Raw genomic sequence first — 25,039 nt, forward strand, 5'->3', positions numbered from 1 at the left:
GCTGGAAGAGTTTTGGGGAGTGGCTCTCTGGGGCTTGCTTGGTGAGGAGACCGTTTGTGGGTCCCTTTTGGCCTTTGGAGCAGCTGTGTCTGTGATACCGTCTCTCTGCTTTTTGTAACCATCAGGTACGTGGCACTGGGCTGCTTCATGGCACTGGCGCCAGCCCCGCCGGGTCCCGGATGCAGCCGTGCTGCTCGGCTGCTCTTTCCTCTCGCTTACACGGAGCTGCTCAGCAGGCATGAGACGCAGCCTGCCTCCGATAGGACAGTGCTTTTGCCTCAGCAGCCTCTTCCTTCCCCAGCCCCTTTGGCCGCTTACTGGGAAAGGGAGGAATTTGGGAAGAGGCGGGATCCCAACCCTACCCATCCTACTGCTCCCCTACCTTGTGCTCTGTGAAGGTCCCTGTAAAAGATTCACAGGGACAACGGAGCGCTCAGGGTGCTGGAGGGCTTTGTTCAGGAGCTAGCTGTGCAGATGAAACCCCAAGGGGTCGATCCACCGACCTACAGAACCAGAGCAAGACTGACTGGGGCGGTGTCAGGGGATGAGACTCTCAGAAACAGAAGAAGACGGAAATAAAAGGGAAAGTTAGACTGAACAGTAAAAACCCTTCCTGGCAGACAGCAGCCTGTGAAATGGTGGGATAGACACCTGCAGGAAACCAGAGGAGTTTTCATTTGAGTTATTTAAAACTAGATAGCACAAAGTAGGAAAATACAGGGAATGTCAAGGGACAATCTGCTGTTTGTCTGTCTGCTTAGGTGTTTGCATTAGCACCATTCATGGTGGTTGTGGTCTTTGCTTGTAGACCTCAGGGATGCATGGTCTGGGATCAAATTGGACCTTGCCACCTTTAATTTTTATGACTGCACTTATATTTACACTGTTGCTGTCCTTGGCTCCCATCCCCACACAGCTCTGCTACTGCACCATGCTCCGGACCTCCAGTAACCCTGACGTAGACGGGTGCAGCCAAAGAGAGGTTCCCGAGTGGTGAGCACTGCTAACCAGGGGATGCCCCATTCCTGTGCCCTTGTGCTGGTCTGGGAGTTATTCATGGCTCCTTTATTGCCTTGAATCTGAATAGATCTCTGAGCCATTAGCGATTATCTTTGCGAACTCGTGGAGGAGGGGAGAGATACCAGAGGACTGGAAAAGGGCAGTTATAGTACCTAGCTATAAAAAAGGGAATAAGGACAACCCAGGGGATTATAGACAAGACAGCTTAACTTCAGTACCAAGAAAGATAATGGAGCAAATAATCAATGTTTGAAAGCACCTAGAAGAAAATAAGGTGATAAGTAACAGTCCACATGGATTTGTCAAGAACTAATCATGTCAAACTAACCTAATATCTTTCTTTGATAGGGTAACAAGCCTTGTGGATGGGGGAGGAGGGCAGCAGTAGATGTCATATATCTTGACTTTAGTAAGGCTTTTGTTACTGTCTCATGGCCTTTTCAGAAACCAACTAGGGAAATACAGCCTAGATCAGGGATCTCAAACTCAAATCACCACGAGGGCCACATGAGGACTAGTACATTGGCCCGAAGGCCACATCACTCAAACCTTTTCATACAACGATACAAAAGTATAGTCAAAAATGAAAAAAATGAAGAGTAATATAGTATGATATTAAAAGTCAACATATTAACTTTTTAAAAACTGTAATGTGAAGAGGGGTTTTAATAAAATATAAACACTTGTAACTATTCCTTATGTGGTCAGTAACACTGATGATGATCTACACTAACAATCTATCAACATAGCTGTAATGGCAGGAACTTTTTAAAGTAAATATTCATACGAAATACTTTGTCACTTTTAACAAACATTCTTCCCAACTACTCACAGCAAAGAATCATACATGCTGAACTTCATACCTCAGACTGCTCATCTAGTCGATGAGGCCCCGCCCCGCCCTGCCTCTTCCCACCCCATCCCCATCCCCATTCCAAACCTTTTCCCAAAGTCCCTGCCCCCACTCCCCCCCGCCCCCAAGCACGCTGCGTCCCCTCTCCTCCCCCCTTCCTCCTGGAAAGTCCTACGCGCAGCCAAACAGCTGTTTGGTGGCAGGAAGCGCTGGGAGGTAGGCGGGGGGGGGCAGGGGGTAAGGGGAGCTTGGCTGCTGGTGGAGTCGGCGCCTATGGCAGGCCACAGGAAATAACTCCACGGGCTGCTTGGGACCCCTGGCCTAGATGGAGCTACTATAAGGTGGGTGCACAACTGGTTGGAAAAACATAGTCAGAGGGTAGTTATCAATTGTTCACAATCAAACTGGAAGGGCATATCGAGTGGTGTCCCACACGGATCTGTCCTGGGTCCGGTTCTAGTCAGTATCTTTATAAGTGATTTGACTAATGGTGTAGAGTGTGGGTGACACCAAGCTGGGAGGGGTCACGAGCACGTTGGAGGGCAGGATTAGAATTCAAAATGATCTTGACAACCTGGAGAAATGGTCTGAAATAGATAGGATGAAATTCAATAGGGACAAAAGGAAAGTACTCCATTTGGGAAGGAACAATCAGTTGCACAAATACAGAATGGGAAAGGACTGCCTAGGAAGGAGTACTGCAGAAAAGGATCTGGGGGTTATAGTGGATCACAAACTAAATATGAGTTAGAAATATAAAAATTTGTAACACTGTTGCAAAAAAAGTGAACATCATTCTGAGCTGTATTAGCAGGAGTGTTGTAAGCGAGACACGAGAAGTAATTCTTCTGCTCTACTCAGCACTGATAAGGCCTCAGCTGGAGTATTGTGTCCAGTTCTGGGCACCACACTTCAGGAAAGATGTGGACAAATTGGAGAAAGTCCAGAGGAGAGCAACAAAAATGATTAAAGGTCTAGAAAACATGACCTATGAGGGAAGATTGAAAAAATTGGGTTTGTTTAGTCTGGAGAAGAGATGACTGAGGGGGGGACATGATAACAGTCTTCAGGTACCTCGAAGATTGCTATAAAGAGGAGGGTGATAAATTGTTCTCCTTATCCACTAAGGGCAGGACAAGAAGCAATGGGCTTATATTGCAGTAGGGGCGGTTTAGGTTGGACATTAGGAAAAACTTCCTAACTGTCATAGAATCATAGAATATCAGGGTAGGAAGGGACCTCAGGAGGTCATCTAGTCCAACCCCCTGCTCAAAGCAGGACCAATCCCCAATCAAATCATCCCAGCCAAGGCTTTGTCAAGCCTGACCTTAAAAACTTCCAAGGAAGGAGATTCTACCACCTCCCTAGGTAACGCATTCCAGTGTTTCACCACCCTCCTAGTGAAAAAGTTTTTCCTAATATCCAACCTAAACCTCCCCCACTGCAACTTGAGACCATTACTCCTTGTTCTGTCCTCTTCTACCACTGAGAATAGTCTAGAACCATCCTCTCTGGAACCACCTCTCAGGTAGTTGAAAGCAGCTATCAAATCCCCCCTCATTCTTCTCTTCCACAGACTAAACAATCACAGTTCCCTCAGCCTCTCCTCATAACTCATGCGTTCCAGACCCCTAATCATTTTTGTTGCCCTTCGCTGGACTCTTTCCAATTTTTCCATATCCTTCTTGTAGTGTGGGGCCCAAAACTGGACACAGTACTCCAGATGAGGCCTCACCAATGTCGAATAGAGGGGAACGATCACGTCCCTCGATCTGCTCGCTATGCCCCTACTTATACATCCCAAAATGCCATTGGCCTTCTTGGCAACAAGGGCACACTGCTGACTCATATCCAGCTTCTCGTCCACTGTCACCCCTAGGTCCTTTTCCGCAGAACTGCTGCCTAGCCATTCGGTCCCTAGTCTGTAGCTGTGCATTGGGTTCTTCCGTCCTAAGTGCAGGACCCTGCACTTATCCTTATTGAACCTCATCAGGTTTCTTTTGGCCCAATCCTCCAATTTGTCTAGGTCCCTCTGTATCCTATCTCTGCCCTCCAGCGTATCTACCACTCCTCCCAGTTTAGTATCATCCGCAAATTTACTGAGAGTGCAATCCACACCATTCTCCAGATCATTTATGAAGATATTGAACAAAACCGGCCCCAGGACCGACCCCTGGGGCACTCCACTTGACACCGGCTGCCAACTAGACATGGAGCCATTGATCACTACCCGTTGAGCCCGACAATCTAGCCAACTTTCTACCCACCTTATAGTGCATTCATCCAGCCCATACTTCTTTAAACTTGCTGACAAGAATACTGTGGGAGACCGTGTCAAAAGCTTTGCTAAAGTCAAGAAACAGTACATCCACTGCTTTCCCTTCATCCACAGAATCAGTAATCTCATCATAGAAGGCGATTAGATTAGTCAGGCATGACCTTCCCTTGGTGAATCCATGCTGACTGTTCCTGATCACTTTCCTCTCGTGTAAGTGCTTCAGGATTGATTCCTTGAGGACCTGCTCCATGATTTTTCCGGGGACTGAGGTGAGGCTGACTGGCCTGTAGTTCCCAGGATCCTCCTTCTTCCCTTTTTTAAAGATGGGCACTACATTAGCCTTTTTCCAGTCATCTGAGACTTCCCCCATTCGCCACGAGTTTTCAAAGATAATGGCCAAGGGCTCTGCAATCACATCTGCCAATTCCTTTAGCACTCTCGGATGCAACTCGTCCGGCCCCATGGACTTGTGCATGTCCAGCTTTTCTAAATAGTCCCTAACCACCTCTTTCTCCACAGAGGGCTGGCCATCTACTCCCCATGTTGCGATGCCCAGCGCAGCAGTCTGGGAGCTGTCCTTGTTAGTGAAGACAGAGGCAAAAAAAGCATTGAGCACATTAGCTTTTTCCACATCCTCTGTCACTAGGTTGCCTCCCTCATTCAGTAAGGGGCCCACACTTTCCTTGGCTTTCTTCTTGTTGCCAACATACCTGAAGAAACCCTTCTTGTTGCTCTTGACATCTCTTGCTAGCTGCAGCTCCAGGTGCGATTTGGCCCTCCTGATTTCATTCCTACATGCCCGAGCAATATTTTTATACTCTTCCCTGGTCGTATGTCCAACCTTCCACTTCTTGTAAGCTTCTTTTTTATGTTTAAGATCCGCTAGGATTTCACCGTTAAGCCAAGCCGGTCGCCTGCCATATTTACTATTCTTTCGACTCATCGGGATGGTTTGTCCCTGTAACCTCAACAGGGATTCCTTGAAATACAGCCAGCTCTCCTGGACTCCTTTCCCCTTCATGTTAGTCCCCCAGGGGATCCTACCCATCCGCTCCCTGAGGGAGTCGAAGTCTGCTTTCCTGAAGTCCAGGGTCCGTATCCTGCTGCTTACCTTTCTTCCCTGCGTCAGGATCCTGAACTCGACCATCTCATGGTCACTGCCTCCCAGATTCCCATCCACTTTTGCTTCCCTCACTAATTCTTCCCTGTTTGTGAGCAGCAGGTCAAGAAAAGCTCCCCCCCTAGTTGGCTCGTCTAGCACTTGCACCAGGAAATTGTCCCCTACGCTTTCCAAAAACTTCCTGGATTGTCTATGCACCGCTGTAGTGCTCTCCCAGCAAATATCAGGAAAATTAAAGTCACCCATGAGAACCAGGGCGTGCGATCTAGTAGCTTCTGCGAGTTGCCGGAAGAAAGCCTCATCCACCTCATCCCCCTGGTCCGGTGGTCTATAGCAGACTCCCACCACTACATCACTCTTGTTACTCACACTTCTAAACTTAATCCAGAGACACAGGGTGGTTCAGTGCTGGAACAAATTGCCCAGGGAGGTTGTGGAATCGCCGTCACTGGAGCTGGTTAAGAGCAGGTTAGACAAACCCGTCAGGGGTGGTCTAGATAATGTTTAGTCCTTTCTCCATAGCCAGGGGACTGGACTTGGTGACCTATTGAGGTCCTTCCCAGTCCTGCATTTCTACTATTCTATGAATGTGCTGAGCTGATGCATTACAATCAGAACAGACGTTTCTCCTTGTCCATAGTCCCTGCTTCTCCCAAGGAAGGAGTTTGCACTCTTGGTACAAGCTTCCCCAGTATACCCTCACCTTAACCCTAAGGCCTCCAGTCAGATAGTGATGGGGCCACCTATGTCCCTGGAGATAGGGCCAGACAGAGAACAGGTTAGTGTCACAGTGGAAGTGATTGTAATAGGGCCTAACCCAACCTGTCTGGGAGTCAGTACAGGCCTTGCTAGCCCCTCCCCAGTCACTCATGGCTCTCTCCTGCTTTGTGCTCAGATACGCCATCGATCGCAACACTGACCTGGAGAGGATCTTTGACATTGATGCAAACACAGGCGCCATTGTGACAGGCAAAGTCCTGGATCGGGAGACGGCAGGGTGGCACAACATCACGGTCCTGGCAATGGAAGCAGGTGAGGAGGAGGGTTCTGGAGAGGGGTGGGTCTCACTCACTGGTGCAGAAGTAACCAGCCTCAAGGAAGCAGGCATTAAAGAGTGGTGATGTAAGAGAAGATGGAGGAAGGGGAATCTAACATCTCCCCAGACAATCTAAAAATACTCCTCCTGTCTCACGTGTTGAGAAGGGGAGCTGTGGTCGGATGGTGCCTTTGATGAACACTCATCAAAACCCATGTTATCTACCCAGCAGCTCCACCAGCCATCCCTACACTGCTCATTTGCTGCTTTCACCCCTGATGAGACACCTCTGGGGCTCCCAAGAGCCCATGTTTAGATAGCGTGTTTCCTCCTCAGTTCAGATGCCAACCTGTTTCTGGATTCGCTGCCTGGGTCCTGGCGCCTCTGCCTCTCTCCTCAGACATGTGCAGCGCTCGCAGTCGCCCACGGGGCAGGAAATTATATTGTGGGGACTCTGCAGTAACTTAAAATTCCCTCCGGCCCCGGCACCTGCACTGCGAGGTATTTTCTGAAGGACGCCTCCTACCTCCCATTCACACACACACACGCCTTGCACAGGCATCGGGCCAGTAGCAGAAGCAGCTTGTCCTGTGTTACATCAAACAGTGATTTTATAAAAACAAATAGATTTGGGGCATTGTGTCTAGAAAGGGCCATGACAGTGACGGACAGATTGACAGATGAAATACAACAGATGGACAGAAAGGCCCATCACTTGCACTCTTCTTCCTTTTCTCCAGACAGTTGTGCAGGCTGTCTCTGCTCTGTCTCGGCCCAGCTCTCTGTGCTGTCGCCGGCACCTGCTCTCAGCTGTGGTGATGCAGCCGCCGTGCTGTCTGTGCTTCATCAAGGTTATTTCTCTGCCTAACACCACTGGGTGAGAGCCTTGGTGATTCCAAAGACTTCATTAAACACAGGGAATAAGCAGCAAGGAGGCTAAGGCAGCTTCAATGAGCTCAGAGAATTGCCCTTCCCGAGGCTGGGCTGGCCTTGCTCACAGGGAGAACGCTTGCCTCCAGCTCCAGAGCAGCAGAAAAGCTTCACTAAATGCAAAACTCAGCTACGTGACTGTTTTTCCCTCAATAATTTCTGCACACACAGACCACCGTACCCCTTACTCACATGTATAAAGAAACCTATTAACTGATCGGGCTCTCTCTCCTGTGGGCTGGGAAGGAAGCAAGAGAAGTTCTCATTGTAATTTCTGTTTTGTAAATACTTGGGAAGTGCCAAATAATGTGGGACATCTAAGTACGTGGGTAGATGGATGGGTGGACGATGGACAAACTTCAAGGACTTGGAAGTTTGAAGACACCACTAGATTTGCTTTTATCTTTCTAAAGGGGCCTGTGGGGGGTTGTTACTGATGGTTTTTTGCTTGTTTCTGCCCATGTTTCCTGCACTCTGCTAATTCCCTTTCCTACTGTTTGCCTGGTTCTGCCCTTTCCATTCTATGCAGTTTCCCAGAAGGATGAAAATGATGTTATAAAACTGCTCTTCTAAACTTCAAGAAGACAACGAGAAAACAAAAGCCCAAGCAGTCACATTAGCTTCTGCTTCTGGTGAATCTTTGAGCTCCCTCACCGGGGCTGGGAGGGCTGCAGACAAAGTAGGGAAGAGCCAATAGCTGACAGAGTGGATTTCTGAACATTCCCCTTGACGTTCCTCTCCTGCTTCTCCCCAAGAGGGCCAGCACATGCTGTTTTTCTGAGTGAAAGGCGTTTTTTTGGTGAAATAAATATTCAGCACTACGGCAGGTAGAAAGGGAGCACCTGCCTTGTGTGTGAATACAAATGAATTGGCGAGAGCCAGATGCAGGGCGGGGATTGACAGATTGAGCGGAAGAAGGGAAAGAAACAGAGACACCTAAAGGGCAGAGGTTTGCAGAACCAAGTAGCTGTGAGATAGGGAGCTACTGCGTTCCCTAAAGGCTACTGTGGAAAAGGGAGCTTGTGCCTGAGAACTCCGTCTGCCTGGGAATTCTGAGCTGATGGCCAGATGGTAGCGGTGACCTGGGGGGCTAACAGGAAGGGCCTGTGACAGGAGATGGAGCCTGCCTGTTCGCCATACTCCATTGTCCTCTCTTTCAATAAGCTTCTTTTGGAACCTTGACATACAGTCCTCATGTGACAAGTTTCAGAGTGGTAGCCATGTTAGTCTGTATCAGCAAAAAGAACGAGGAGTCCTTGTGGCACCTTAGAGACTAACAAATCCTCATGTGATAGCCTTTCCTTTCTGTAGGGCAGTGATGCCCTCCCAGCCTTCATTTGCAGTTGCTGAGGAGCCCTCTCTCATCCGGCTGGGGAGAGCGAGGAGGAAACGCATTCGCAGACGTGCAGGTTTCATGTTCGTTTCTCTGTGAGAATTTTTCTGATAGCGGCACTTCTGCCCAAACACAGTGACATGGAACGACTGCCTGGCGCATTGCTGAGCAGCCAAAGCCCGGACTCAGGCAAAATAATTTCCCAGCAGAAGTTCTGTTCATCTTTTTTACTTCAGTTAAAGACAGAAAGAACAAACTCTTGGTCCTGGCTTGCAGAAGCTTTGAACAAACTCCTCATGGGGAATGAAAAGAAAATAAATAATAGCAAAAAGAGCTTTGATAAACGACAGGTGTTCTGCTGCTGAGTAGGAAGGTGGCAAGATTGTCCTCAGCGCCCTGCCACTCTCTGTAATGTATGTTCAGGCCCTTGTCTCATTGTGTGGAGCTAAGCAGGTTGTTCCCTGTAAGACAATGGATCTGACCCTTTTGACTCCAGTGAGAGGGCTTGGGTTCCCTCCACATTCTTGTTCCCTTCCACACAAACATCGAGAACGATAGAGGCTTCAAGAGGAAGCAGAACAGTGGGGAATACAGAGAACACGAACACAGTCTTCAAACCCTTCCGCTCACTTGTCTAACGTCTCAGAATAGTAACAGGCACCAGCATCGCCAGGCCAGGCACAGACCCAATCATGCCCCACTTTCCACCCTCACAGTTAGCACCAGGCTCCAGTCCAATCCGCTGGGTGCCTTTGAAATGAGAGAGAGGTCTTGGTAAAGGATTTTTCCTCTGTGCACTCAGTGCGTACAGGTAGGGGCACCTACCTAGATCTGCCTCTGTGCAGGGGAGTTTGCCTAGGTCTTGCTTAGGGGACATCTTGGGGATGTCTTTGTGGGTTGTTTTTTGTCCAGGAAGATGTGCACACGCTCGCCAAGCCGCATGGTGACGCATTGATGGGTCTGACGCAGGGCCAGGACTTCACTTAGCGCTAATCCTGTCCTTGCCCTGCCTTCCTGGCTCCGGTGCTGAGATGCCTGGACACAGGGGGACTCAGTGTGCAGCCTGGAGCATGTGTCACTTGGGTTGTTTCCACCCCCATCTCTGCTTCAGCCATTGCAATGAGAGGGGTCCAGAGCTCCAAAGACTGGACCCAGATTGGAACAGCCTCATGATCCCGGGACATCTGAACCTAGGGGTTTGGCTCTAGTTACAGTGAGGTTTTATTTCTGCTGGCTGTTGTGAGCTGTATGTTCCTGGGAAAGCTGCACCGCTGTGGCCTTGTGGTGAGCACTGGCGAGGCCCAGGCTGGTCTTCCCGGCCCTGCACCACTGTGTGTCTAGACACCTTTAATGCATTCAGCTGGTTCAGATTGTTACCAAAGCAGGGGCACGCGCCTCCTGAGGGCATGGAAATGAAGCTGTGGTAGCGGCGGCCAGCACAGAGGATGCTGGTGGTGCAGAACAACTCAGCTTTTACAGCAAACATGAGGTGACAAGAATCAGAAGGAAAATATTTATACACAGCCGCTAGGATTTCAGAACAAGTCAGTAAATGCTGCAGTTCCCCTCCAGCAGGGAGGCCTGTCAGACTGGATTACTTCAAAAGCTGGGGAGATTCTTTAGTATTCTGACTTCTCCCCGTCAGTAAGTTCTGACTCATCCATTTTAACTGTCCAGACGTTCCTGCCAGTGACATTACCCTTAACGGTTTGTAATCATGAAATATTAATGGCCGATATTGAATTTAAAGTACAATTTATGTCTGAATTCTCTGGTGGAAAGGGCAGTTGTAAAGGTAAGGCCTTCAAAGTGACAGAAGGGATTTCAGCATGCAGCCTTATAACAGATGTCAGGCTGAACCCAGAGCAGTGCTGGGGCTTGGCGCTGCGGGGAGGGGGCCGTGGCCGCCCGGTGCTGGGGCTCAGTACAAACAGGTGGCAGAGTATTTCCCCATTTTTCGTAGGCAATTGCCTTGTACTAAACACATCACAAGACTTCCAAAAAGAGGAGACAAATCCATACAGCTCCTCCTCCTGCCCTGGGTCAGGTCCATAGCTCCCCATGCTAGTCACTCAACCCAGGGAGCTAACGGTCTCCTGTCACGGAGTCCCTGGGCGATGCTCTGGAACTGCTCCCTGCGAAGCCAGTCAGGACTCTGGGGAAGTCTCCTTTCTGAGAGCAGCCTGTCTGCAGGACCCACAGCTCACCCGGCTCCACCTTCCTGGATCTGACCTCGGAGCATTCAGCCTCCTCTGCCCCTCTGTGCGCTTCCCACAGCGAGTCCGCCCAGGTGGGGTCCTGGGGAAGCCAGAGGGTCCTGCCCCCCAACTTCGCAGTCAGACGGGACTCTCAGCCAGCCAGTAAAACAGAGGGTTTATTAGATGACAGGAACATGGTCTAACACTGAGCTTGTAGGTGCAGAGAACAGGACCCCTCAGCTGGATCCATTTTGGGGGGCAGTGAGCCAGACAACCACGTCCGCACTTCACTCCTCGTCCCCAACTGACTCCCCTTCCAGCCCCTCCTCCTCTGGGCTTTGTCCGTTTCCCGGGCCAGGAGGTCACCGGATTCCTTTGTTGTCCAACCCTTTAGCTCTCACCTTGCAGGGGGAAGGGCCCAGGCCATCAGTTGCCAGGAAACAGGGTGTTGGCCATTCTCTGTGTCCAGACCCCTGGACACACCTGCCTTCTAGGGCTCTGCAACGATCATACACCCTTACCCCACCACCTAGATACTTAAGAACTGCATTGGGGAAACTGAGGCACCCCCACACTATTCAGATAAAACATTAAGAACAGTCCCACTTCGTCACAACTCCCCATCCCCATTCCACTCAGGAGCCATGGGTAGTGGTGGCTCCTCCGACACCCTGAGCAAACAAATTTGTTAGTCTCTAAGGTGCCACAAGTACTCCTTTTCTTTTTGCGAATACAGACTAACACGGCTGCTACTCTGAAACCATGTCTGCTGACAGTCTGTTTGACCTGTACCTGTCTCCCTACACTCCCTTTTTCCCCTTCCCCATTTCCTGCTCTTAGCTCAAACACCCACCATTACCACCAGCCGATGATCAATTAAAGACTAAATGCAGGGCACTAATGTGATGTTTGCCAGCGGCCCTCTTCCCTCCCCCCCCCCCCCCCCCCCGCAGCCAGCTCCCTAACCCTGACCCCTTGTCTGGCTTGTCTGTTTAGAGTGCGAGTAACTTGAGGCAGGAACTCTCCATGCATTGATATGGAGTCCTGATCCTGACTGGGACTTTGAGGCACTATAAATGAACCACCATACATGTTCACCTGTGGGATTCCCTGAGCACTCTGTGTGGCTGGGGCCACACCTCAGTTACAGTTCTTCACCAACCGTACATTCACATCAGGGGAATAGCAGGAAAAGCAGGGACAGGGCCTAAGGCCACACCCATAACTCTCCAAGTGTGGCTGTGAATGTGGGCTATTTGAGGTGAAGACAATAGGGTCAGATTCCCTCTTCCAGAAACAAGCAAAAAGCCCCTGTTCCAGGGTGGCCTGTCTGTGCCAATTGGCAACGGGCAGAATATTTGGGCCCTGGTAACTGCTCAGCCAACCAGCAAACCTGGGGATTGTTCAGCAAATCTGGCTGAGTGTTTGCTGAGATAAATCTTCATTTCACACACAAGCTGTTTACCTTCCTTAGGCTAATATTTGTGATTCTCTTCCTGCTTTCCTCTCTGCTCATGTAAAATGAGGAGGACTTGACTGCTGTGTCCACTGCTGGTAATTGAGATGATAAATCTTTCTGCTGGAGACTGGCTTTAATCAGAGCATTGTGTTTGATGCAATTTAATTACTCTCATGCCGCTGAGCTAGGGCAGGACTCAGGGGAGGTAAGAGCCGTTTATACATTACTTGGTCTTACATGCTGCTTCCACTCACTCAGGAGCCATGTTTTCAGCTCCAGGCTCTGATTTTAGGTGCCCATGTTTAGTACACGTGCATTTGCTTGTACCTGCGAATGTGAATGTGCAAGCAGCCATTTGCCTGCACAGTCAGGCAGTCGCACTCATGTCTGCACTTGTGAAAAATGGGTATGCACTCACTTGTTCTAGCACCCCTCTTGTGCACACACTGGCAGGCCAAATATTCAACCCCAATATTCTACTGTATGTCATTTTGCTCTTTCTAATCCACTGAGATTAGGGGTGGAACAAGAGTTGCTCCCTTGTGTATCTGGCTTCTGCGGTGACATAGTAATCCTGGGTTTATTTCAAAATCAGTTGCTATGGAAATGATAGTGATGTCACCATTTCAGCATTGTTGCAGAAAAGACATATTCGATCGTCCAGTCTACTCAGCATGATGATAGGCCCAGTGTTTCCTGAGATTCAGGAGTGACAGAATTGGCTGCAGAATCTGCGTCTCCAGAGATGTGTCGCAGGAGCGGAACTTCCTTTAAAAGAACAAGGACAAACGGTTGCAGAGAAACGTTCAGAGCATGACCTGACTGTAACTACCAATGCCTAAGTCTTCAGGTGGAAGTTATCACAGATCGAGCTGAGCTTCCCCCATTGGACACTCACTAGACTGCTCAGAGGGACCCAACTGCTAAATCCCACAAGCTCCTACTTTGCTGGGGCGGGCAGAGTTTAGACACTGTTCCAAGCTCTGGGCCTCTCAGCACATCTCCAGGTGCTGACACCCCTCTTGGCGGTCGGGACCCTGCAACCAGTTGCCTCTGCCCTGAAACTAATGCTGTCTGCCCCAAGCCTCCCCAGCAGCTCTTGCACGTTCCCCAGAATTCCACCAAAGGTGTGAACCTTCTGGTGCACAGAATTCCTCGTATGGGGCATGTGATAGTGACATGTACAGACTTTGCAAAGGATTCTAAAACACCATTCATCATCTGGATAATGGCAAATCCCACAGGGACGTAGCCTCCTTGCAGACTCGGCGCTGCCTGCATGAAACTGTAGCTCGATCCTTAAGGTGGCCTGGCTGTACACTGAGTCCATGTCCATTACTGGCAGTCCTCTCACGCCACTGAAGCTCTTTGGCAACCAAGTGACCATCGGTCATGTAGTGGCATTCCCTCGGAAACACACTTCAGAATTTGTTGGTCTTCTGTCTGTTGAAGACCACTATCCTGTCCCCCCCCCCCCCCCCGCTCTCCTCTTTTCCAAACTAAACATACCCAGGTCCTTCAGCCTTTGCTCCTGTGACTAGCATTCCATCCCATTGATCATCTTTGTCGCTCGCCTCTGGATCCTTTCCAGTTTGTCTACAGCCTTTGAAAACACCGGTGACCAAAACTGGACGCAGTACTCCAGCTGAGGTCTGACCAGCGCCAAGCAGAGCGGTTCCTCAAGTTCCCTTAGCAGTGCGAATATTAAATAATTCAGTTCATTGGCGGGTTGAATCCGAAGCCTAATCGTGGCAGTTTTGGTGTAAAAAATATTATTAGTGGGGATCATTTTAATTAGAAAAGTCCAACTAGCACGTTTATCCACCGCTGCTGGATGTGGTGGGTCCTGTGGGGCAGCTCATTGCTGTCCAGGATCTCTGGGCTGTAGAACTAAGAGTTGAAGCCACATCAACAAAAAACCTCATATCACTTCCTCTCCTGCCAGCAGATAAGAAAAGAGGAGATGCATCTTCTCATCACTGCCAAAAGCCTCTGCTACCAAAACTTCCAGCTTCCGTCAATAACAACCTGCAGAGTTACTCACCGTCAGTACAAGAATCTGCTGCACACTGAAAACCAGGGACAGCATGGAATAATTAGAATTTAGTATCTAAATAAATAACACCAGGAAAACTGCTCTGATTGGGTTATTTTCGTCATTGAAAAAACTCTTTATTTTGGAATTTATTTGAAGCTAAGAAGAAATGTCAGAATGTGCCTCAGAATTCAGGACCGTTGTGCTGGAGGAATTGGGCCCACGCCTTAGAACTGGGTTCCATGTGCCTCAGTCAGTGTGACAGACAGTCCCTGTTTAATGTATGTTCCAGCCAGGACTTTTCCATTGCAGGAGCATTGGATCTCAATGGGGCCATGGAAGACTGCAACCCATGTTAAAAGTGCACAGAGCAAAGTAATATCCTGCCTATCCTGGGTTTCTAAAGATTTATCTGGGGCAGGGAAGGAATTAGAGATTAGTTTTTCCTTTCAGTGCACTTCTGCTGAAGGCAAATATTGTTGCAGAGCACTTCTGCTGGAACTGTGATGGGCTCAAATGGATCTGCAAATACTTCTGCCCAGGTTGGCGTAGGCAACTGCCAATCACAGGTTCACAGCTCCTTCACTGCACTGCTGTGTTTCCATCATCTCGCTCTTGCTCTGTGTGTTTTTCAGTCTCCTTCCTCAGTCTTTTCAGATTAATGGCATTCAGACTCCTGAGGAAATGCAGAAAACTGGCATGTTTAATTTTAATTTCGGAAACTGGTTAGGTAGCAGCCTAGTTTCCTTGCTGCTGTCAGTCAGGTTTTCTCAAGGCTGACATCAATTAGTTTAAAAATATTGAATGTAATTTTGCCTGACACAACATATTGCAGCCACTGCAAAATATAATTTATTTTAGAAGAAGAAATAATTAAACTAATTTGCATGTCAGTCAGCTGAGCTGGAATACAGAGTAGAGTTGCAGCAGTGAAAGATGATGCTCTCTTTAAACTGATCACACTCTTCCTTGGCATGTTCCGCCCCCTCAGTCCTGGCAGGCTCTGTTTGATGATGTCATACTTCTCTGCCATCTCTTGCTCGGGTTGACAGTCTGGCTAATATTATGAAAATGTGTTTTTTTTTCTGCCCATGGGTCTGTGCGTGCATGCAGCTGTATACACATTAGCACATGGCTATGCCTTCGTAGGCATGTCTGCACATGTCTCTGTGTGTGTGTCATTCCACACGTATAGAGACACTACGTGGGAGTCAGGGGTGCTACAAAGCTCTTTTGGGCACTGGCGTGTGAGGTTTGGGGTACTTAGGAGGAGTAAATCTTGCAGTTCATTACACATGCACTGCAATGCATCTTGATCCCACCCACCCCAGACTATTGTTGATTCTACTTATACCCCATAAGTTACAGAAAACACATATCAGGAGAGTTTTTAAAAAGTCTTTTGAGGCTGCTTTTTGTATTCTTCCCCCTGTAAAACCCAGTGCCTCAGAGGGAGAGGAGAGTTTTGTAAAGAATACATTTTAGTAACCCCTTAAACAGCTTTTTAAAAAATACACAACAATGTTCTATTCAAAGGCCCAGCATGTAGCCCAGCAGGGCCAAAAAGAAAAGAAAAATACCATGTGTCCTATGGAAGGGTCTCCAAAGATGATGCTCCCATTTCTAGCCCCAGTGTTTCTTGAGGTATCAGACCCTGGAATAAATATGGGCCTCAAGCTTCAGTGATTTAGGGTGATTTTTTTGGGAGGTGGGGTGTGGTGCGGGTGGGGAGGAGACCTTTGCGTGGCAGGTGATTTTTTTTTTAATGGCATGTCTTGGAAGCTGCTCACAGGCGTGGAATGTTATTGATAGCTCTGGGGGAGACAAGTCGGCCGGCAAAGCGCAGGTGAGACCGTCACAGGTGCTCAATAAATGTATCTTAGCACATGGATATCTCCACCATCCACGTACAGTATATTTCTTCAGACTCCTTGACTTTGATGCTGTGATGTTAGGAGGGGTTCGTGCTGTTCTCTCTGACTCTAAATATCAGCATACGCTGATTGCAACCTCAGCTAAAGGGCCGCAAGCTAGTTCCATAAGGATGGCACGGTAGGAAACAGGCTGTCTTCTGACTGGTTTGGAAAGATTTAAATATCCTGGGTTAAGATCTGGCTCCTTGGGGCACACAGCTGTCTTTTTCTTAAACATGTCTGTGCAGTGCCAAGCACATGGTATCGCTAGCCCTGTAGAAATACATAAGAGTCATTAAGAATAGTCATGATAATGAATGCTCTATTGCCCACTAATTGTTTGCACTCTGAATGGGTGATGGGAGTCAGGGTAAGGTTAGGAGGGATACGAGGAGAGATCTGAGTCTTTCTCTTCCTCCTCTCATCCTTTCTTTCTGCCTTTTCTCATCTCCTTCTCTGTATATCACCTTCAGGGCAATGCCAGCTCACTTTAGAATCAAACTGCAGGGAAAGGTTATCCATCTTTCTGCAAGAGGAGCCAGGCTCCTGGGGAAGGAGATAAAACGCTCTTACCATATCACTTGCTGGAATCAAACCCCGCTCGCTCACTCACTCATTTACCCCTTCAGCTGGAACTGGACACACCTCTTTACCACCCCCTCAGATTTTCCACCTCCCAGCTTCCTCCCTGCCCTGCTGCCTTTAGCTTCCTTTCTTCCTAAAAGCAGTTGCAGTTTATTTTGCTGCACTAACATGCTCTTAAAAATAACACGTTGTTCCAGGCTTTTAGTCACGACTTCTGCCTCCTTCTCCCCAAAACACCCATCTAATCACCAAAGCAGCAGGTCTGGGTGAGCGGAAGCGATAACAGGAGAGCAGAGAGGGGAGCGAAGGTGGGCTCTGGGGAGAGGGTTTGGGTTCTCAGATAATTATGGAGCTGTGCTCATACTTCTCTCCCCCGGGTACAACTCCATCTGACTCGCAGACCAGAGTTAATTTTATCAACAAACAGGCAGCAGGCTCCTGCTATAACAACAAGCAGTGCTCCCTCCCTTGCTGGGCCTCTCCAGAATTATAACTTCTGGGGGAACAAAGGAGCCAGAGAATTAGGGTTTTTCATTTCTGGAAGCATATGAGGCGCTTTGGAAGGCATTAGGCCCTCCGGAGTGATTTATAATATTATAAAGAGGGATTAATGTACCTTTAAGGTGCGTGCCATGGGGCAGAAACAAGCAGGAGCAAATCAGAGCTCCAGGCTGCCTACAAGCTAGCACATCCCACGTGCATGAAGCTCACACAGCTTATCCGGCAGAGGTAAGTGCAGGAGCAGCGTGGTGCAGCGGGACACAGAGCTGCTGTTTGGGCTCCAGGGGAGCCAAGCCAGTTCTGCCACTGCCCAGCTCATCATGGAACGAGAGGGTTGGCTCAGGCTGTACAAACCCATGGATAACGCAGTTATATTAGAATATTTATATAGTCTCAGCAGAAGCAGGTGGACACCCAGCTGAGATCGGCTTATGATGTTGGCAGACCAGGTGCCAGCTCATGCCAAGGTCCCCATGTTTCAACTGAACCCTGACAAATACATGGGTGGAGTCAGTCCAGCTCACCTGGGTGCTAGTAACGTTAAAATAGGGGTTGGAAGTATAAGAATGAGTTCAGTGTTTAGACTGTATTGAACGCTGGGGCGTTGCTGCCTGCGTTAATCTCACTGGAGCATTTGCATTGTGAGCCGTTGTAACTGTAACTCTCCAGGCAGGAGGGGACATGAACCAGTGTGAAATGCTGGTCTCCAACAGATGTCATGTCCAAAAGGGAAGGCCCAGCAACACCAGATGGACTGAAGTGGAACGTTAGAGAGGACTCGAGAGTTTGCTGTTTACTCTCACCCTGCCCCCCATCTCATGAAGACGAGTCTTGCATGTGAATTCCTCCCATCAGCTGAGTTTGCAGCTCAAAACAGAGGGGGGAAGGGAATAAAAACCCCTGACAGGGAGGAACTGGATCTCATTGCTTCTTGGACTCTGCAGACAAGGTTTCTAAGGCATTAGCAAGAGATCCCCAGTGCTCAGCCTGGGTTAGCCCTAAAGGACATCTAGAGCCTGCTTATTATAGAAGCTTCTTTTATCTTTGGAAACATGAGGTTGTAACTCATTTGTGTGTGTGTGTGTTGACCTGCTTTACCCTTGGAAATAACTCCTATTTCCTTTTGCTATATAATAAATCTGTGTATAGTTTATTAGAGGATTGGCTATGAGCTTGTGGTGTGCAGTTGACCTGGGGTAAGTGACTGGCCCTTTGGGGCTAAAAGCAACCTGAATATTGGTGTGATGCATGGTGCAAGCAACCAGCTATCACAAAAGTATGCTGCCTAAGTGATAAGACTGGAGAACCCAAGGGGCCTGCCTGTGACTCCATGTTTAGGCTGTTACAGTCCCTGAGCAGTGTACGCTTGGTAATTGGTTGGGGAAATCTATGTGCAGAACCCACAGCCAGTTTTGGAGTCTGTGCCCTGCTTCCTAGCAGTGCCCTGGGGTTGGCACTCGTGCTCTGGAGGCACAGCTGGAAAGAGTTCAACGTGGCATTCGAGGAGTGCTGCATGGCTGCACAAGCTCAGCCAACCCTGGCTGGGGAGGGGCTCAGAGCAGCAACATAAGAACGGCCATACTGGGTCAGACCAAAGGTCCGTCTAGCCGAGTGTCCTGTCTTCTGATAGTGGACGATGCCAGGTGCTTCAGAGGGAATGAACAGAACCAGTAATCATCAAGTAACCCACCCCCCGTCGCCCATTCCCAGCCTCCGGCAGACAGAGACTAGGGACACCATTCCTGCACATCCTTGCTGATAGCCATTGAAGGACCTATCCTCCGTGAACTCTAGTTCTTTTCTGAACCCTGTCATCGTCTTGGCCTTCATAACATCCTCTGGCAAACAGTTCCACAGACTGACTGACTGTTGTGTGAAAAAAACTTCCTTTTGTTTGTTTTAAACCTGCTGCCTGTTAATTTCATTTGGTGACCCCTGGTTCTTGTGTTATGAGAAGGAGTAAATAACACTTCCTTATTTACTTTCTCTGCGCCAGTCATGATTGTATAGACCTCAATCATATCCCCCCCTTAGTCGTCTCTTTTCCAAGGTGAAAAGTCCCAGTCTTATTAATCTCTCCTCATACAGAAGCTGTTCCATACCCGTAATCATTTTTGTTGCCCTTTTCTGAACCTTTCCAATTCCAATATATCTTTTTGGAGATGGGGCGACCACATCTGCGCGCAGTATTCAACACACCAGGGTCAGACACTGGGCAGGTCCCTGAGGGGGCAGAACCAAAGAACCCCTGGAGACTTATCGCCAGCCTGAAATAAAGCTGAGCCCTTTTCCCTGTCCACGCACCCCTGTTCTGACATGGGCATTACAGCCTCAGGGGCTGGAGCACCAGCTCTTGCAATGACTGACGCTGCCAGGGTTGAGTGAAGCCGAACTGACAGATCTTCCCACTTGTGCATCTGGGTTTCTCTTTGTAAGATGGGAATTGCCCCAATGTTTAGTTGCTCTGGAAGAATTTTTACATAACACTCCCCTTCTTTCCTTGAGAGGAAGAGTGATGCCTCTGGGAGAGAGAGGCTGAGCGCTGCTCCCCCCACCCCCACACACACAACCTGGCATGCCCTGGAGACCCCAGTGCTGAGTGAGTGAGGAGTAGAAAGGCCTTTTCTGCCCCTCTTTGGTTCAGCATTTATTTGCAACCACTTGGAACAGCTGTGAGCTGCTATGGGCTGCGGTGTCTGCTGCACACTGGGGGTCCCTTTCCCTAGAGCTGGGCAGTGCTGTTTCCTCCAATTCTCCACCCCCCCTCCTTCCCCACCGCCAGCCTGAAAGAGGGCCCTGGATGAAAGCCAGTTGGCTTAAATACCAGCCAGATAAGGCAGAGGTGTGATGCTTTTTGGCAGGGGGAGAAGCCTGAAGAACTGGTGAAATCTGTGAGTGAGTTCATCTGCTCAGCTATTGCCAAAGGGGTTCGCCATCCCAGGCTCTGCCCAGCCTGATCCAGGATTCACAGAATGTAGTGGGGAGAAATGCCTCTGCCAGGAGTTTCCATTCTCTTCTCTCAGACTTTGCCCCAGCCATCAGTGCCTCAAATCCCAGTGCTAGATGACAGCAGCGTGCTGGCCCTTGGGCTGCCTTAGAATCTCTCTATCCAGGACGTACATAGCTCCCATCATCATTGCATCTGGGGCCTCCCAAAGATTTAAAAATAGAATTAATGTTGGCAACCTCTCTCTGTCTCCCACTTGCCAGTCTGTTGGGAGCACAGCTTGACTAGTTTAGATTGACCAGCATTGATTTTAATACTGTGTGTGTGTATCTATGGGAAGAGCTTATTGCAGGAAAACCGACTCTCAGAGCTGAGTTTTGCATTTAGTTCCGGACCTGGTGAGACTCTTATCTCTTGTGGCAGTGAGTTCCATAGTCCAAGTCTGGCTCCCATAAAGGACATACCTTCTGCACTCACAAGCCTCGCGTTAACAGTTAACAGCTTTCTGGTTCCAGTGGGACGTAACTGTCATGGAGGTCATGGTCTGAGACAGAGGTTATCTCTGAGAGCTAGGTTTAGTCCCTGGACTCCATCTGGAAGTGCACTTTCCCCTCTTCCCCCCCCCCCCCACCCCCGCATCCTTTTGAGCAGGGCACACTCCTGCAGACACATTACCTGTGCCCGGTGCTCTGCACTGGCTGCCAGGTCGCACCCAGGGAAGATTCCAGATGCCAGCGATTATCTACAAACCCATCCTTCCTGTAGAGCTCAAAGTGAACTGGATGCTTCACCGGCAATGAACACAGGAGCCCTGGGGCCAAGGACCTGGCATTCTAGAGAATGTCCAGGCACGGGCCAGGGAGTGGGGAGCCGCAGGAAGGGAAGGGACTGAATGTGACACGTAGAACCGGGTTTGTTTTTGTATTGATTTGTAACTCTCTCTCTCCTGTTCCAACTGTACTTTCGTTTCAGCTTTGAAGTTTCACTGAGGTGATGCCTTCAGCCCTTGATGGTCTAGTCTCACAGATCCCCTCTGCCCATATCTGTCAGTCTCAAGAGTGAAGCTTGTGAAAGCTGGCTGGGGGGAGATCTTCACCATGGGATCAGTGGCAGGTTCTTGCCACTGGAATTCACGTGCACCATAAAAGCTAGTGCTTGCTGAGAGAGGCACCTTGTTGGCTGCAGTGCTGCAGTCCCCAGCAGCCGAGTTTCACACATGGAAATTCGGCTGGTGCTGCTGAGGGACACTGTACAGACGCTGCTGAGTTGTGGGGGAAATGTTTGCATCACACTTGAGCTAATCTGTGTGCCAGGCAGCTGGAAGGTGTGTTGATGGTTGTGTTAGAAATCAAATAAATACTTAGGGCGTGTCTCTCCACATCTGGGGATTCACCTGCACTGACCACAGGGGTTGCTGACAGACAACAAAGAGATGGGATAAGTTCCCTGCTGCTGGCTGAGGACGCTCACCGATGATGTCGTGTGTTTGTTTTGTTTCAGACAATCATTCTCAGGTGTCTAGAGCATCTCTGCGTATCCGAATCCTGGACGTGAACGACAACCCACCCGAGCTGGCGACGCCGTACGAGGCTGCGGTATGTGAAGATGCCAAGCCCGGCCAGGTAATCAGAACGCCCGGCTCCCAGTCAGCATTGTGCCACGTGCAGTATTTGTGTGTGAAATGTCTGCACTGGGCATGGCACATCCTGACTGGGTGTCTGTGTATCTGGGAAGGGTCTACAATCTTCCTCCTGAAGCGCACGCAGCTGTGAGGCCCATGGTGAGGCCTGCCTCAGGGTTAAGGAGTCGGCACTGTTCTCTGACTGTTCACCCTGCTGGAGTATGACTTGGGGGGGGCAATTTTCTTCTCAAAACTACTCTGGTAGCCGCTGCTTGTGGAGCTGCAACTGCCTCTCCTCCCAGGAGAGCTGACCCTTCAGGAAGAGAAGGGTGCTGTGTGCCCGGGGAGGAGCAATGCCATTCCCTTCCTGCCCAGCTGCAGGTGCGTGGAGGAGGGGTTGTGGAAGTAGCTGAATCTGATGGCACTGGCAAAGGTTTTCCATCTCTCTTGGGGGAGACGCTGCCCATTCCCAGTGCTGCGAGGAGCCCCCAGGCTGAGACCTCTACATCCGCCCCAGGGAAGCAGCTCTGACCTCTGGTTTCTTCTTGTAGCTAATTCAGACAATAAGTGTCGTGGACCGTGACGAGCCTCAGAGTGGCCATCACTTCTACTTCACGCTGGCCCCAGAAGCCACCAACAACCACCACTTTTCTCTGCTGGATATCCAGGGTGAGTCATCCTCCTTCCCCCTCGTCAATTCCCTTCTGCCCTATTCTCCCTTCCTCTCCAGTTGGCAGCTGCATGGCCTGGGGCCTGTGCCAAGAACGGGGAGCAGGAAAGGCTAGTCACCATGGGAAGTGCTATGTGATGCAGCAGGCCCCCCGGACTGTTCCACCCCCCAGACCGTTCATCTCCGACAGATGTGGATCCAGCCCTTCTCGAGCAGCTGCCTGAGCCACACAGGCCCTTCTTAGGAGCCTGTCCCAGAATTCTTGGCTGGCAAATAGTCGGAGCCTTCACGAGCCTCTGTGTCTGGCTGCTGCAGGCTGCACCTCGCTCCTTCCTAGCTAGCAGATTCTCAGCTCCTGTTAGGTGCTCTGTGGCTCTGACGTTGGGGGGGCCTGTTTTCCTTTCTCAGTCCTGCAGAGGGGGCACAGCCTTCCCATTATGTATATTTGATTTCCCGCACACGCAGTGAAGCAGTCCCCACCTAGAGCAGAGACACGCTGAGCAGAATAGCAAGCCATGCCCCTGGAAAAGATGCACTGGGAGGCTGGGGGCTTCACTCACACACCGGGTCTAGGCTGTATCTGCTCTAGCACTTTTGTCGGTATAACTTATGTCACTCAGGGATGTGAAAAAACTAGGGCTGTCAAGCGATTGAAAAAATTAATTGTGATTAATCACATTGTAAAACAATAATAGAATACCATTTATTTAAATATTTTTGGATGTTTTCTACATTTTCAAATATATTGATTTCAGTTACAACACAGAATACAGAGTGTACAGTGCTCACTTTGTATTTATTTTTTATTACAAGTATTTGCACTGTAAAAAAAACAAAGGAAATAGTATTTTTCAGTTCACGTAATACAAGTACTGCAGTGCAAGCTTTTTATCATGAAAGTTGACCTTACAAATGTAGAATTATGTAAAAAAAAAACCCTGCATTCAAAAATAAAACAATGTAGAATTTTAGAGCCTGCAAGTCCACTCAGTCCTATTTCTTGTTCAGACAATCGCTCAGACAAACAAATTTGTTTACATTTGCAGGAGATAATGCTGCCTGGTTCTTGTTTACAATGTCACCTGAAAGTGAGAACAGGTATTTGCATGGCCCTTTTGTAGCCGGCATTGCAAGGTATTTATGTGCCAGATGCATTAAAGATTCATATGTCCCTTCATGCTTCAACCACCATTCCAGGGAACATGCGTCCATGCTGATGACAGGTTCTGCTTGATAACAATCCAAAGCAGTCCGGACTGACGCATGTTCATTTTCATTTTCTGAGTCAGATGCCACCAGCAGAAGGTTGATTTTCTTTTTTGGTGGTGTGGGTTCGGTAGTTTCCGCATTGGAATATTGCTCTCTTAAGACTTCTGAAAGCATGCTCCACACCTCGTCCCCGTCAGATTTTGGAAGGCACTTCAGATTCTTAAACCTTGGGTCGAGTGCTGTAGCTATCTTTAGAAATCTCACATTGGTACCTTCTTTGGGTTTTGTCAGATCTGCTGTGAAAGTGTTCTTAAAATGAACAATGTGTGCTGGGTCAGCATCCGAGACTGCTATAACATGAACTATATGGCAGAATGCGGGTAAAACAGAGCAGGGGACATACAGTTCTCCCCCAAGGAGTTCAGTCACTAATTTAATTAACGCATTATTTTTTTAACGACCGTCATCAGCATAGAAGCATGTTCTCTGGAATGGTGGCTGAAGCATGAAGGGGCATACGAATGTTTAGCATATCTGGCACGTAAATACCTTTCAATGCCAGCTACAACAGTGCCATGCGAACATCTGTTCTCACTTTCTGGTGACATTGTAAATAAGAAGCAGGCAGCATTATCTCCTGTAAATGTAAACAAATTTGTTTGTCTTAGCGATTGGTGGAACAAGAAGTAGGACTGAGTGAACTTGCAGGTTCTAAAGTTTTACATTGTTTTGTTTTTGAGTGCAGTTATGTAACAAAATCTACATTTGTAAATTGCACTTTCACGACAAAGAGATTGCACCACGGTACTTGTATGCAGTGAATTGAAAAATACTATTTTGTTTATCATTTTTACAGTGCAAATAGTTGTAATAAAAATAATATACATTTTGATTTCAATTACAACGCAGAATACAGTATATATGAAAATGTAGAAAAAATATCCAAAATATTAAATAAATTTCAATTGGTATACTGCTGTTTAACAGTGCGATTAAAACTGCGATTAATCGTGATTCATTTTTTTGAGTTAATCACATGAGTTAACTGCGATTAGTCGGCAGCCCTAGGAGAAACCGCACGTGTGACGCTGACAGAAGCACTGGTGAGGACAGCGCTGTGTCGTTAGGAGACGCTCTCCCATCAGCAGGGAGCGGCTACACCAGCGATCTTGCAGCGGTACAGCTGTGCTGCTCTAAGCTCGCTGGTGTAAATATGGCCTAAGGCTTTTTGGAGCATAAGGAGTTACTAGCTCCCATTACTCTGCTGGTCTGTCCAGTCTTTTATAGCACCTCTGGCACTGGCTACTATTGTTAGTGCTTCAAGGGGGCGG

General features: G+C 48.8%; 1 protein-coding gene across 6 annotated transcripts in view; it reads left to right on the top strand.

The window, feature by feature from the left end:
- Nucleotides 1–25,039, top strand: part of CDH22 (cadherin 22) — a 187,503-nt gene that overhangs the window by 140,053 nt on the left and 22,411 nt on the right. For all 6 annotated transcript variants that reach the window (XM_037915917.2, XM_043527104.1, XM_043527103.1 and 3 more), the window contains 3 exons: nucleotides 6,167–6,303; nucleotides 21,709–21,830; nucleotides 22,381–22,498. In XM_037915917.2, coding sequence (XP_037771845.1) covers nucleotides 6,167–6,303; nucleotides 21,709–21,830; nucleotides 22,381–22,498 — 377 coding nt within the window. The remainder of the gene's footprint in view (nucleotides 1–6,166; nucleotides 6,304–21,708; nucleotides 21,831–22,380; nucleotides 22,499–25,039) is intronic.

This window comes from Chelonia mydas, chromosome 13 (assembly GCF_015237465.2).
Source record: "Chelonia mydas isolate rCheMyd1 chromosome 13, rCheMyd1.pri.v2, whole genome shotgun sequence".
In the NCBI taxonomy this organism is placed as follows: Eukaryota; Metazoa; Chordata; order Testudines; family Cheloniidae; genus Chelonia; species Chelonia mydas.